The sequence below is a fragment of the Staurois parvus genome, unplaced genomic scaffold (genome assembly GCF_062004578.1).
Source record: "Staurois parvus isolate SC_StPar_1 unplaced genomic scaffold, SC_StPar_1.0 ptg000347l, whole genome shotgun sequence".
NCBI lineage: Eukaryota > Metazoa > Chordata > Amphibia > Anura > Ranidae > Staurois > Staurois parvus.
The window spans coordinates 2689240-2703627 of NW_028318143.1; the positions used below are offsets into that span (position 1 = coordinate 2689240).

Sequence of the window (14388 nt, forward strand, 5' to 3'; positions counted from 1 at the left end):
GTAAGAGTTGCTGCCGCTTGCTTATCACCAGGATTAATATGTCCTTGCTGTATTTATAATGTGAGCTGTGCTGGAGATCCCCTTAGCCTGACGGTCCAGCTGTCCTTCTGGAAATCCCCAGTGAAACAAACACTTCTCTACCGATTAGCAGAAGCCACATTTTTTAATTAAACCGTGAATCTTTATCTGCTAAAGCCCGGTATTTACCCCGTCGACCAAAAGTCCTCACAGGGCACAGAGATTATCATTGTATACAGTGTCGCAAGTCACGGCATCTCGCATTCCTGCCTCTCTGAATTGGGAACAATCAACATTTTTTTGTAGCCACCTTTTTTGAGCAGGAGAACCTGCCATGTATACATTTCAGGTCATATTTAAATTTGCGGCTTTCATTAAACTAATGCATGCTGATCCTGTCACCAAGGTCCTTGTTCAGGCACTTCCCGTTATAGGAAGTTCCTGTTTGTGCTGAAAAAAAAAGCTGAGAGTTGAATACTACTTTAACCTCCCTGGCGGTATGATTATTTCCGATTTTTGGTGCTGAAAGCGGTACCATTTTTTCGCATGGAAATATGTAGTTTTTTATTGTAGGCTGTAATTTTTAGGAATAACTCACTGAAATCTGTCAGAACAAGAGTCTAGTAAACATTCCGGATAGGATAAAACTTGAAACACGAAATTATAATTTAATTAATAATCATAAAAAATAATAATATAATAATAATAAATTTAATTCAATAATATAATCAAACCAAAAACACTGAAATTTGAAATACAGAGGCAAATTCGCACATCGCTGAGCAAAGTCGCAAAATCGTTTTCAGTGTCTGATAACGAATTTCCCCACGAATCATTATCACTCAATTCTGCAAGTGGTTCTGATTTACTATCGCTGTTCTCTAGCTGGTCTAAAACCGCTTTTGACATAAAGGGACGCTTTTTGGACGCCATGGACTTTTCTAAGTTTCCAGGCAGAAAGAACAGTCAAAATGTAGGCAGGGCACAGGACAAAGCAGTAGGGACAAAATATATGTGAAATGCATTGAAACAGAAATGTTTTACTATATAATAATCATTTAAAAAAAAATGACATTTTTAAAAAATTTCAAATTTGCCGCCGGTTCCGGCGCCCGTACATCCCGACGTCACAGGGACCGGAAGCCGGATGCCGGCATCGGCCGGAGGAGATGGCCGGGGACGCTGCAGGGGACACATCGCGGGAGCGAAGGACAAGGTAAGTGCTGCAGGGACTCCCTGAGCAACGCCGCATGGTAAGCCCGAGTGTAGCTCAGGGTTACCGCTCTTGGTACTGAAATTTTACCCCGAGCTACACTCGGGAATACCGCCAGGGAGGTTAAGATGCGCAATACTTTAGCAAACTAAATGCCATCTAGTCAGGGTTTACACCTGCTTGAGGCTCCATGTACACTGCAGATGATAAACTCACGTTTAGGAGCCTTTCTGTGGTTTTTTCAGCAGCCCCTGAACTCACCTTAATGTTTTCCTATGTGTCCATGTACACATCGTCGTTTACAGGCAGTTGAGGTTAGTGTCGTTTTTTTTGAACGCACCAAACTTGCGTTCAGGAGTAGATTTTATAAACGTGGCTAACCGCATTTATAAGTGTTTGCGTTTGGAATTTTTTTTTAACTCTTCCATTTCCAGATTCTGTCCAGAGGCTTTTTTTCATCATGAAAAATGCATGCAAAGTGTTTTCCCGGTACTCAAATGGACCCGGTACACCATACTTTGAGGTTAGACACTGCTGCAATAATTTCTGCACAGAAATGAGCTGCAACACATCCAAACACCACAAAAAAAAAAAAGACCGCTGATCTCAACACATACTGCTCTCTCTGCTTCTGCTCTCTCTATTTCTCTCAAAATGTCTGAAATAGTTAATTTTTAACTGTTTTTCAGTGCATTCTGGGCATTTTGGAAGGTCTCCTGAGGTTATCTTTAAAAAAATGCTTCTAAACGCAAAAGCTCATAAACACGGTATGCAAACGCGGCTAAACAGACGTTTTTTAACCTACGTTTTCCAGCAGTCAGTTTCCATCGTTCAGAAGTGTCCTGTGTACATGGAGCCTTAAAGTGTATCTAAACCCAAGAACAAAAACGACTATTCCTTAGATGCGGTGACAGCATTAGGGCTCATGTACACTGCAGCTGCTAAACTGACATTCTGTAACTGTTAAGCATTTTTTTCAGCAGCCCCTGAACTCTCCCTAATGTTTTCCTATGTGTCCATGTATACATAGTCCTTTACAGTCATTTACAGGCAGTTGAGTTTACAGTTTTTTTTTAATGCACCAAAATTGCGTTCAGAAGTAGATTTTACCGGTGTTTCAAATGCTTGTAAACGCGGTTAACTGCGTTTATAAGTGTTTGCGTTTAGAAGCATTTTTTAACTGCTCCATATCCAAATGCTGTCCAGAGCCTTTTTGTCATCATCAGAAATGCAAGCAAAGCGTTTTCCATGTATTTAAATGGACCCGGTACACAAGTGCAGTCATTTCCAGGTTTTGCGTGAAGGAGAAAATGGTAGAACGTGCCGCATTATGCTCATGATGGGATCCATAGTGAATTCAGCCATAAAAGACAGGTCATCTCAACACATACTGCTCTCTCTGCTTCTGCTCTCTCTATTTCTCTCAAAATGTAAACAGTTAATTATTTACTATTTTTCAGTGCATTCTGGGCATTTGGAAAGGTCTCCTGAGGTTATCTTTTAAAAACGCTTTAAACATAAACGCGGCTAAACTGACGTTTTTTAACCTACATTTTCCAGCAGACAGTTTCCATCGTTCAGCAGAGTTTTCCAAAGGCCCGTGTACATGAGCCCTTACTTTTATGTTTTAAAGCCAAGTACTGTTTTCTTAAATTGCAGAAATTTGCTGATCCTGCTTAAAGTCCATCTTGTGAACTAAACTAAAATTTCAAAACAATGTCACTAGTTACCCTAGTTCTCGATGAACTACAGAACACCCTTTCCCAGAGTAGTGGAGTTCAAGGGGAGATGTTTGTAGTTCAAATCAGGAGAACAGTCTAAGGTGACAGCGCTGCTCTTCCATAGATACAGTGCTGTGAGCAAGCAGTTGTCACCCTAGGACTGGACGTGTGTTACTAGCAGGATCATCAGGGGAAAAATACCTAAAAAGGAAAATGAATGCAGCCACCACTTCCAAGAACTTGTAAGCTGCAGTATATTACATTTTTTTTTCTCTGTTTAGATCTCCCATAAGTGAACCTGTTGCTCATCCTGCATAGGCAAAGCACAGGTTCACTTTAAGCTTGGAGAAGCAAATGTGCCTGCCTTCGGATTGTACTGAGTAAGCCTTTTGCAGGCCACACATCCAATGTCAGGATAATGAGAACAAGTGGTGTCCCCTTGTCTGCACACACAATGTAGGCCATTTCTGATTCTGTCTCTCCTCCAAATTCTCCTTCTTACTGCTGTCAGCCAAAAGCCGCTTCCTTCGTCTTTTTAGAAGAAGCCTGAACAGCCATTTTTATCTTGAAATCCTTAACTGAGAATCTTGCAAGGGGCAAGGCTTCAAGCCTTTCAATCAATCTCACCCGCACACAACCCTTATCATAATATTTTGAGTGAGTTAACACTGGCATTCGTTTCATACAAGTAATATTGTGACAGGGAATATGCATTTACATTTTTAAGTCAAAACTCCGCTGCCAGTGGGAGTTAGTTTGGAATACAAAGCATTTTCTTATTAAATTTGATCAGTTAACATTTTTTTTCATACTTCAACATCTGCCTGAATTTTGTTTGCGTTCAGCAAAATCTGCGCCAAGGACAAGGTAACTGCATTGTAGTCTGATGGAGTTCAGAGTGAATCTGTTTTCCAAGGTCCTGACAAAGAGAAGACAACAAAAAAATGCTTGTATTATTAACTTTATTATCTTTCTGTTTGCCTCTGATTTCAATTTAATGGTATTTATTACAGGCCGACCATTTACACATTGCTTTACATACTGTTCATTTACAGCAGCCCCTTCTCCCATGGAGCATACTATGCATTCACTTCAGGTTCTGCTTCCAATGAGCTTACTGCATTCACTTTAGTCTCTGCCTCCAAAGTGTGTATTGTACATTCAAAGTCCCAACCCTATAACTTACTATATTCACATTAGTCTCCGCCCCCAAGGAGCTTACTGTACATTCACATCAGCCCCTGTCTCCAGGGAGTTTACTGTACATTCACATCAGTTCCTCTCCCCAAGGAGCTTATTGTACATTCACATCAGTCCTGTTCCCAAGGTGCTTGCTTTGTATTCACATCAGTTTCTGCCCCAAAAGTAGCTTACTGTACATTCACATCAGCCCCTGTCTCCAGGGAGTTTACTTTACATTCACATCAGTTCCTCCCACAAGGAGCTTATTATACATTCACATCAGTCCTGTTCCCAAGGTGCTTGCGTTGTATTCACATCAGTTTCTGCCCCCAAAGTAGCTTACTGTACATTCACATCAGCCCCTGTCTCCAGGGAGTTTACTGTACATTCACATCAGCCCCTGTCTCCAGGGAGTTTACTGTACATTCACATCAGCCCCTGTCTCCAGGGAGTTTACTGTACATTCACGTAATTTCCTCTCCCCAAGGAGCTTATTGTACATTCACATCAGTCCTGTTCCCAAGGTGTTTACTCTGTATTCACATCCATTTCTGCCCCCAAAGTAGCTTTCTGTGCATTCACATCAGTCCCTGCCTCCAAGGAGCTTACTGTGCACTCGCTTTAGTTCTTGTCCCCAAGGAGCTTGCTGTACGTTCACATCAATGTCCATGAGGAGCTTGCTGTGCATTCACATCAGTCAATGTCCACAAGGATCTTACTGTACATTCCCATCAATCCCTGTCCCCAAGGTGAACACAGTCTGAGATCCATTTCTATTATGCACACAAACACATGGTAGGTCCAATTTAGGCAGGAGCCAGTTAACCTACTAACATGTATTTGGAGCATGGGAGGAAACCGAAGTACCCAGAGGGAGCCCACACAAGCACAGGGAGCATATGCAAGCTCCATGCAGGTAGTGTAGTGCTTAAGGCAGAAATGCCAACCACTAAGCCACTGTACTACTCCTAAATTTCATGTTATTATGGGCCTTACTTCATTACAGAATTTCAGCAGCTGTCATATTTCTGGCCAATTGGAGCACCTCAGTCGCCATTAACGGCATTCTAAATTAATCAGGGAATGGCAGTTGACCGAAATTAAAGCAAAAAGCACTGAGTAACAAAGTGAAACTAGTTTCAGAGAAGCCCACAGAGAGGGCTTTCTGGCAAATAGAAGCCATCTTGCAGTGTTGTGTCATAGCCAGGAAATTTAGACTAACTGATGGGTTTCATTATATCTCCCCCAAAGAGTCTCAGCCATAAAATCCAAGAAAAAGTTCTAAGCTTTCCCCATTCGGCTCGCAATTTTTAACATTTTAAGGTACAGCAGGAGAAAATAAGGTTAAAATAGTATTTTTCTCTTCCTACTTGGAAGACTTCAATATTTCTTCCTATGAAAGTGAGGAAGAACAAGACGTGCCTATCAGCTGTTTTCCACTTCCTGTGGGGTTTCTTGTTTCTGTAGCAGCCAATCTGAATCCTTGTTTCTGTAGCAGCCAATCTGAATCCTTGTTTCATTTTAGAAATACCAATTCAAAGCTAATTAGTTGGGGTGAGGAAAGATTGAATTGTCTTGTTGGCATAAACTTGTGTAAAACCTGGATTCTGCTTTGGAGCACGTGTCCAGGAGTAGTTAACAAGATTTCAGGTCATTATGAGCTCTATTTAATGCTAAGCACACTCAGGAGCAAGAAGTCAGCAGGATTCTTCTTCATGAGGTCAGGTGATAGGGCAAAGAGTATCAGGAGTTTTTGCTATAGAAATAAAATAATTCAAAAGAACAAATATAAATTCTTTGTAAGTCTGCTATAATAACTTAAGCATGAATATTCAGGTTAATGAGTAAAGCTCAGCCATGACTGGTTCACTTTAAACAGTCAGTTCCCAAGGACCATCATCAATTTCAAGGTTAACATCAGACCAGTTCTCAGAGTGCTGTGTGTGAACGAGGTAGACATTTTAAGAAAGCACGCAAAAGCAAGTAGTGATTTGTTTCTGCTTTCTTCGAAGGTAAATACTCAACTTTCTAATTAGGTGCCCAGTTTATTTTTGTTCGTGAAGCAGCATGCTCGTTTCATGCAGATGGCACATTCCTCACAAACTGTAACTTGCATATTCTCAACGCATTTCTTAACTTCTTTTTTACATAAAATAAGTTCAGTGAGGCTTTTGAGTTTAAATAAATTGATTGTATCCTGGAGATTAAATCAGTGCACAGCACTATAAAAAAAATTAAATTATTAAACCCGATTCTCACATATATTCAGTACTGTTTATGGTCCTTTTTTCTTTATTTTATATCACTATAAGCAGTATGAAGGTACTTTGCTAAAAAATGATCTTTTTTTTTTTTTTTTTTCAATTTGGCAATGTAAAATATTCCATAGTCGTGCGTCTATGGGAACATTTTGTAGTTGGGTATACCATAGTGGAGAGTCCGCTTTAAGGTGTTCATTGAAATTAAACTGTGGTGCACCCTTTCTTCTTCCTATATTGAGTAAACTGGTAACGTGATGGGGATGCTTAAACCCCATCCTTGCTGCCTCTCCATTAGAGAACATGATAGAAAAATATCAGTACAAAGTTGTTTCTCATAGCCACCCATCAAATTCACACCTGCTTTATTTGTTTCAGGTACTTATATAGCGCCGTCAATTTACGCAGCACTTTACATATATATTGTAAATTCACATCAGTCCCTAACCCTCAAGGGGTGTACAATCTAAGGTCCCTAACTTACATTCATACATACACATATTAGGGCCAATTTAGACAGCAGCCAATTAACCTACTTGCATGTCTTTGGAGTGTGGCAGGAAACTGGAGTTCCCGTAGGAAACCCACGCAGGCACAGGAAGAACATGCAAACTCCAGGCAGGTGGTGCCGTGGTTGGGATTCAAACCAACGACCCTTGTACTGCCAGGTGGAAGTGCTAACCACTAAGCAACTGTGCCGCTTTAGAAGCTTGAATCTGATTGGTAAAGCAGTTACAAAGCACAGGTTTTAGCAGGTACACACTGAAGACCCTGTAAGATGGACTGTGTGTGCTGCAATTTCTGTGGATTAACCAAAACTCATTAGTTGAGTAAACTTTCTGATTTTAACACCACAGTAGATGGTTGCAATGCACTGGTAATTCGCTGACTTGATTTAACAGTTGCCTGAAATTTTAATGTTATATATAGATGTGGATCGATTTCCATGACATCAATAAAAATTTGAAAGAAAAGTATAATATTCCATATTACTATACCATACAAAGTTAGAGCTTCGCTTTAAAGTCAAGAGCACCAACCTTGCTCATCACAGCATCTGATTCTGGCAAGGGTCAACAGTGGCAGCAATGTTAGCCTTATCCCTAACCTGCCAATTACATAAGAGAACCAATACAATCAAGAATTATTCTGCTTGATTTCTAGTTAGACATTATAGTATAGTTAAGCTCTAGTTCTGAACTTTGTATCTGACCATGAACCCAATTACAAGGGAAGTATATCATTTTAGGAAGGGATAGGAAATGCTTTGGAGGTTGGGAAATATCTGTGCAGCCTGCCTTATCCAATTGTTTTTTTTGTTTTTTTTGGGACAAGCCCCATAAGTCCCATGCTATGACTGAGACACCTTGGAATGACCTCTGCTCTTCTATGGCTAGACCTCTGCTCTTCTAAGTCCTGTTTTGTTTTTTATCTAGGAAGCATAACACATGCCTTATTTATGTGTAATTTTTTTTTTACTTTGGGTTGGACTAAAAAGGCTTTTCCGATATGTTCTTCTTGATATGTCAACACTATCCAGGCTTGAAATTTTCTGAAACTCACATACTGTACGTCTATATATCGATTTTCTTTTCCATTATTCCGATGCCTCGTGCCTATTGATTCACTTTCTGGGAATTTGGAAGACCCTTTCAAAAGCAGGCTTGTGGGAACACTGAGGAACAACAGAGTAGGATGGTCATCCTTGGCAACCAACCATATTTTACAGTTTTCTTAGTGCAGGATTTATGAATAAATCAAATGTGGTTGGTTACCATGGAACCACCTCAGATCATTTTTTTATAGCTTTTTTTTTTTTTACAGCAGTTGTATAGAAGCAAACTTGTGCTTGGTGTTTCATATGTTTTACACAATATACAAGCTAATACCTCATCATATAGAAGACGCAGCCATTTTGTAGGCTTGGCCAGCATGAGTCCTCTTAAATATGGTCACCCTATTGAGGATTTTGTTTGGGGTAGCCATTTTGTGTCTCACAGAACCTATTAAACCAATAGTCAGCTCAACTTGAATTTTTTTGTAGATGGCCTAGGCACTTTCTGTGGCAGCCATTTGTGCCTTTGGGAAGTTAAAGGTTCCATAGTTAGCATAGCACAGTACTACATGAATTTTGCTCACAAACCAGTCTGTTTAATTGTCTGGTTTTTAGTGCATGTCCCCCCTGTTCCGCCGACCCTTGTCATATTGAAAGGTTGCCAGGTATCCACTCATATGGTTCACCGTTGATTGTATAACAGCTTTTTTTTCACTAGGTGTTCCAGTCTCGTCATTGTATCCAATATGGCGGATTTCTTGCTGTGTTCCCTTCTTTAGTGTGTGTACTGATTGCACTACCGAGTAAATGGTCCATTCATGTTAATCTCTCTTTTTTCTCCTTGCACCCCTTTTCACTTTCTCTTCCAATGCTTAAAATAGAAGTGGAGCAAAAAGGTAAATAAATAACACAGCCCGATCCCACCCCCCTCAGCTCCTTGTTATGTGCCATATGGATGTTAACCTTCTCGATCCCCCCTTATCCCTAAACACTGAAGTTCTATATTCAGCAGGATTGCATTTCTACACCCATACACAAGTTGACTGCTAATTTAAAAAAAGAAAAAAAAAAGTGTTGTGATATATATATGTCACATAGGTGGGACACAGTATATGCATTTATTGTGGGAAATGTTTTCTTGCTCTCTTCCTTAACCCCTAATTGTTTTACTTTTTTTTTTTTTACCAAAAAATTTTGTTTGAATTTTCATTTTTTTTTTTTACTTTGCTTGGCTTCCTAATTCCTATCCCCTTAGCATGCCACATTTTCAGGCCTCCCTGCTTTGTTTCATCCATTGCTCAAATTGTGTTATTTTGTTATTTTTATTTTTTCTTCCTTGTTTTTTTGTTCTTCCAGCTCCCAATTGCCGTAAAAATGTTGTGTTTTTCTCAGAGATGTTCCAGCTTTATGTTTCCTTTCCCAATTTTAATTCAATGCTTGTGTTCATTTGTAAATGTACAAATGGAAGACCATTCACATTTTTCTAACGTCACAAGAGCGGTGTGTGGTTTTTCATTGCCCAACAGGTTTTCGGCTTAGACGACTTTATAATTTTAATGTCCAGAAAACTGGTGTCTAAAATTTACTGTGTTGTAAGTCAAGTAGATATTTAGTTTGGCACTGTCGATGTACACACTCTCCATTTTAAGAATTTTTTTTTTTTAAACTTAAATTGTAGTTGTTGGAAGTAGTTAAGAGGGGGAAACTAAATGTTTAGTATGTCGTTTGTAAAATAATCCTCTTTCTACTTTCTACTAGTTTTTGTTTGCCCTGGGGTGTTGAAAGCAGTGGTGGACTCTCCATATATTTATGAAGCAGAGCAGAAGGCGGGTGCATGGTGTAAAGACCCCCTCCAAGCCGCAGATAAAATTTATTTTATGCCCTGGACTCCGTACCGTACGGATACATTAATGGAATTCGCCTCTTTGCAAGATTTTCAGAATTTCCGACAGACTACAACTTATAAACTTCCCAACCGGGTGGATGGCACAGGATTTGTGGTTTACGATGGGGCCGTTTTTTTTAATAAGGAGAGGACAAGAAACATTGTTAAGTTTGACTTGAGGACTAGAATTAAGAGTGGGGAGGCTATTATTAATTATGCCAATTACCACGATACATCCCCTTATCGATGGGGTGGAAAAACCGATATCGATCTGGCCGTTGATGAGAACGGGTTGTGGGTGATCTATGCGACGGAACAAAACAATGGAATGATTGTTATCAGCCAGTTAAATCCTTATACTCTCCGATTTGAGGCCACCTTCGAAACCTCCTATGATAAGCGGGCAGCCTCGAACGCCTTTATGATTTGTGGTGTCCTCTATGTGGTGCGGGCAGTCTACCAAGACAATGAAAGCGAAACAGGAAAGAATGCAATTGACTACATCTTCAACACCAAGCTGAACCGAGGAGAATCTGTTGATATTCCTTTCCCCAATCAGTATCAATACATCGCCGCAGTGGATTACAACCCTAGGGATAACCAGCTGTACGTGTGGAATAACAACTTCATTCTACGATACTCTCTAGAGTTCACCCTTCAGGACCTAGCCCAAGGTAAGAACTTGATGTCTTTTCCAGCTGCTTCTATCCCCATAACATCAATAACAAGTAACACTGTACAGTTTGTGATTTGGTTTGATCTATATTTTTTTCCCACCACATAAGTGAAATTTGCAATTTCACTAATGAATATAGTTATTCTAACAAACCTTAGTAAAGTTTCCTGAAAAAAGGATATTAGATTAAAATACAGGCTAAGATTGATTTAGGGTTGCAAACAAGATGGCAGATCAGAAAATGCAATTAATAACTCTGGGATACCAAGGGTCAGTATTTTAATAGATGGTGTAGAAAGCATGTAAAAAAGTCTATACATATATGTGTGTATGAGAGAGTATGTGTGAGCATGAAATATGCATGAACCTAAAGGGTTTTAAGGGTTTCTTTTTTTGTTTTGTATTTTTTTTATTTTTTTTTTCTTGTTTTTACTGTGCTTCTGGTGAGTTTTTAATTTCTACATTTTTTTAAATTTATTTAAATTTATTTTTTTTTAATCTCTGTACTTGTAGGACTTTTTTTTTTTCTTCCATTTGAATAAACTTGGTAGGTGCTTTCTCTAGTAAACATGTATGTGTATATATATATATATATATATCTATATTGTGCATTATGTATACCTTAACATTTTTTGAGCTGTGCATGAACTAGTCCAGGATTCAGGACAGTGAAATGATGCATGACTCATGATGCTTCCACGTTCAAGCAGCACACAGAGAACACTTGGCTCAATGCCGCCGAAGGATTAAAGCCCTGACAATGTTTGCAAGTCACGCCTTGCATCCAAAGGAAAGAAATATGCCCTTGATCTTAGGTTACTGCTTCTGACAGATGTTGTGCGATAAATGTAATGATTTTATATGACAGCCTCATGACTGGCATTAAAATCTGCTTATCATGTCTGTATTGTCTATTTCCCACTGCTTCCACGAGAGTGTTTTTGTTTTAGAGTACATACCGCATTGCTTCTGTCCCAGGTGTTGCAGAAATAATTTACACTGTTTATTTATTGGGCCTTTAACATGGCTTGCAGGAGATGGCTCATTTCCGACATGTGATAAATTCCCTTTATATTTGAGCACACAGCCTTGTGTATGATGATGTATCCTCTGCTTCAGAAAGCTGAATTCATCCGCCTCTGTAATGCCTTCACATACTTTACCAGCACGGCTTAACCAGCAGATTGTTAGGATCATGTATGTTTTAACCACAAGCTGTTTATGTGTCAGTGGTTTGCAGGCACTCCCCCCCTTTTTTTTGCCTTGCTATCTGGATACAGTAAGACTCCCCTCTTGGTAATTATGCAGTGGCTGCGTTTGGCCGTAATCTCATTTTAATTTATGTTCCGTGGTGCAGGCCTTTTTTCTCAGGAGGTCACAAAACCAACTCGCTGTAGTTGTAACTGGTTTGTAGCATTACAGCATAACATTTCATAGATCTCCACACTATAGGGCTTTTTTCATTTAGTAATATGTGTTCAAAATGTAATTTTTTGTTTGGATTCTTTGGACTTTCCCATTCTTCCATCTGTTTTTTCCCTTTTGTTTTTCTGTACTTGAATCTCCTCTCCCCTCTTCTGTCCTCTCTCCTCTCCCCTCTTCTGTCCTCTCTCCTCTCCTCTTCTGTCCTCTCTCCTCTCCCCTCTTCTGTCCTCTCTCCTCTCCCCTCTTCTGTCCTCTCTCCTCTCCCCTCTTCTGTCCTCTCTCCTCTCCCCTCTTCTGTCCTCTCTCCTCTCCCCTCTTCTGTCCTCTCTCCTCTCCCCTCTTCTGTCCTCTCTCCTCTCCCCTCTTCTGTCCTCTCTCCTCTCCCCTCTTCTGTCCTCTCTCCTCTCCCCTCTTCTGTCCTCTCTCCTCTCCCCTCTTCTGTCCTCTCTCCTCTCCCCTCTTCTGTCCTCTCTCCTCTCCCCTCTGTCCTCTCCCTCTCCTCTCCTCTCCCCTCTCTCCTCTCCCCTCTCCTCTCCCCTCTCCTCTCCCCTCTCCCCTCTCCTCTCCCCTCTCCTCTCCCCTCTCCTCTCCCCTCTCCTCTCCCCTCTCCTCTCCCCTCTCCTCTCCCCTCTCTTCTCTCCCCTCTTCTCTCCCCTCTTCTCTCCCCTCTTCTCTCCCCTCTTCTCTCCCCTCTTCTCTCCCCTCTTCTCTCCCCTCTTCTCTCCCCTCTCCCCTCCCCTCTTCTCTCCCCTCCCTTCTTCTCTCCCCTCCCTTCTTCTCTCCCCTCCCCTCTTCTCTCCTCTCCTCTCCCCTCTTCTCTCCTCTCCTCTCCCCTCTTCTCTCCTCTCCTCTCCCCTCTTCTCTCCTCTCCTCTCCCCTCTTCTCTCCTCTTCTCTCCTCTCCCCTCTTCTCTCCTCTTCTCTCCTCTCCCCTCTTCTCTCCTCTTCTCTCCTCTCCCCTCTTCTCTCCTCTTCTCTCCTCTCCCCTCTTCTCTCCTCTCCCCTCTTCTCTCCTCTCCCCTCTTCTCTCCTCTCCCTTCTCCCCTCTCCTCCTCTCCCCTCTCCCCTCTCCTCCTCTCTCCCCCTTCTCCCCCTCTCTCCCCCTTCTCCCCCCTCTCCTCCCCTCTCCTCCCTCTCCTCCCCTCTCCTCCCTCTCCTCCCCTCTCCCCCCTCTCCTCCCCTCTCCCCCCTCTCCTCCCCTCTCCCCCCTCTCCTCTCCCCTCTCCCCCTCTCCTCTCCCCTCTCCCCCTCTCCTCTCCTCTCTCCTCCTCTCTCCCCCCTCTCCTCCCCTCTCCCCCCTCCTCCCCCCTCTCCTCCCCTCTCCTCCCCTCCCTCCCTCCCCTCTCCTCCCCTCCCTCCTCCCCTCTCCTCCCCTCCCTCCTCTCCTCCCCTCCCCTCCCTCCTCTCCCCCCTCCTCCCCTCTCCCCCCCTCTCCCCCCTCCTCCCCCAACATTTTCCTTCCCTCTCCCTGCCCATCCCTTTTTTTTTCCCTACCACCCTTTTCCTCCATTCCCCATCCTTACTCCTCTCCTCTCATCCTTCCCAACCCTTTTCTTGCCTCCCATCCCTTTTCTCCTGTACCCTCCCCATCCCTTTCCTTCTCTTCCCTTTTTTTCTCTTCCCTCCCCATCCCTTTCCTTCACTTCCCTCCCCATCCCTTACCTTCTCATACCTCCCCATCCCTTTCCTTCTCTTCTCTCCTCATCTCTTCCTCTCTCTTCTCTTCCCTCCCCATCTCTCTTTTTTTCCCCCATACCATTACATTTTCTTATCATTCCCCTTCCATTTTTTATTATTATTCCCATAATTTCCTCTTCCTTCCTGTCAAATACTTCTTCATACCTGGAAGCCCCCTAAATGGCACCTTCTTTTTTTTTTTTTCCTCTTCCTTCCTTCTATCTGTTATTCTTTTTCCTTCTTCCATTGCTTCTCACTTTTTTACTTTCCCGATCCCTTTATTCTTTTCTTCATTTTTAAGTAATTTTTTTTTTTTTTTTTTTTTGTGTCTATCCTTTTACATCTTTTCTTTTCATAACGTTCTACATAAGAGACTCTTTTTTTTTTTTTTTTTTCTCAAATGTAAACATTTCCAGTGGCCTACCTCCTATTATATTTTGCACTCAAGTGATCACTGCAACTGTGTTCTTCTTCATGGCAGTCAGAATGTTGATGCGTTATCTACTATTTCTGTCCGTGTTGGAATTTCATGTAATCAAGTCGTCTTGACATGACCTGGGAAGGTCACAGATTACAGAAGGTGACCGCGGTGAATGTCCAGGATCTGATCCTGACATGTAAAGACCACTTGACAGGCATTTTTTAACAAAGAATCTTAATAGCTGCTGCTGTTCTCAATGCTTCAATTTTCATGGTGCTTGCATATAATTGATATTTGATGGATGACGATTGTAACAAATAATTATAGACATTTTTTTTAAGGTATTTGTATGAACATT

General features: G+C 41.6%; 1 protein-coding gene across 21 annotated transcripts in view; it reads left to right on the plus strand.

Annotated features, from left to right (window-relative positions):
• Window positions 1–14388, plus strand: part of ADGRL2 (adhesion G protein-coupled receptor L2) — a 292149-nt gene that overhangs the window by 199473 nt on the left and 78288 nt on the right. For all 21 annotated transcript variants that reach the window (XM_089684380.1, XM_089684382.1, XM_089684383.1 and 18 more), the window contains exon 5: window positions 9706–10506. In XM_089684380.1, coding sequence (XP_089540506.1) covers window positions 9706–10506 — 801 coding nt within the window. The remainder of the gene's footprint in view (window positions 1–9705; window positions 10507–14388) is intronic.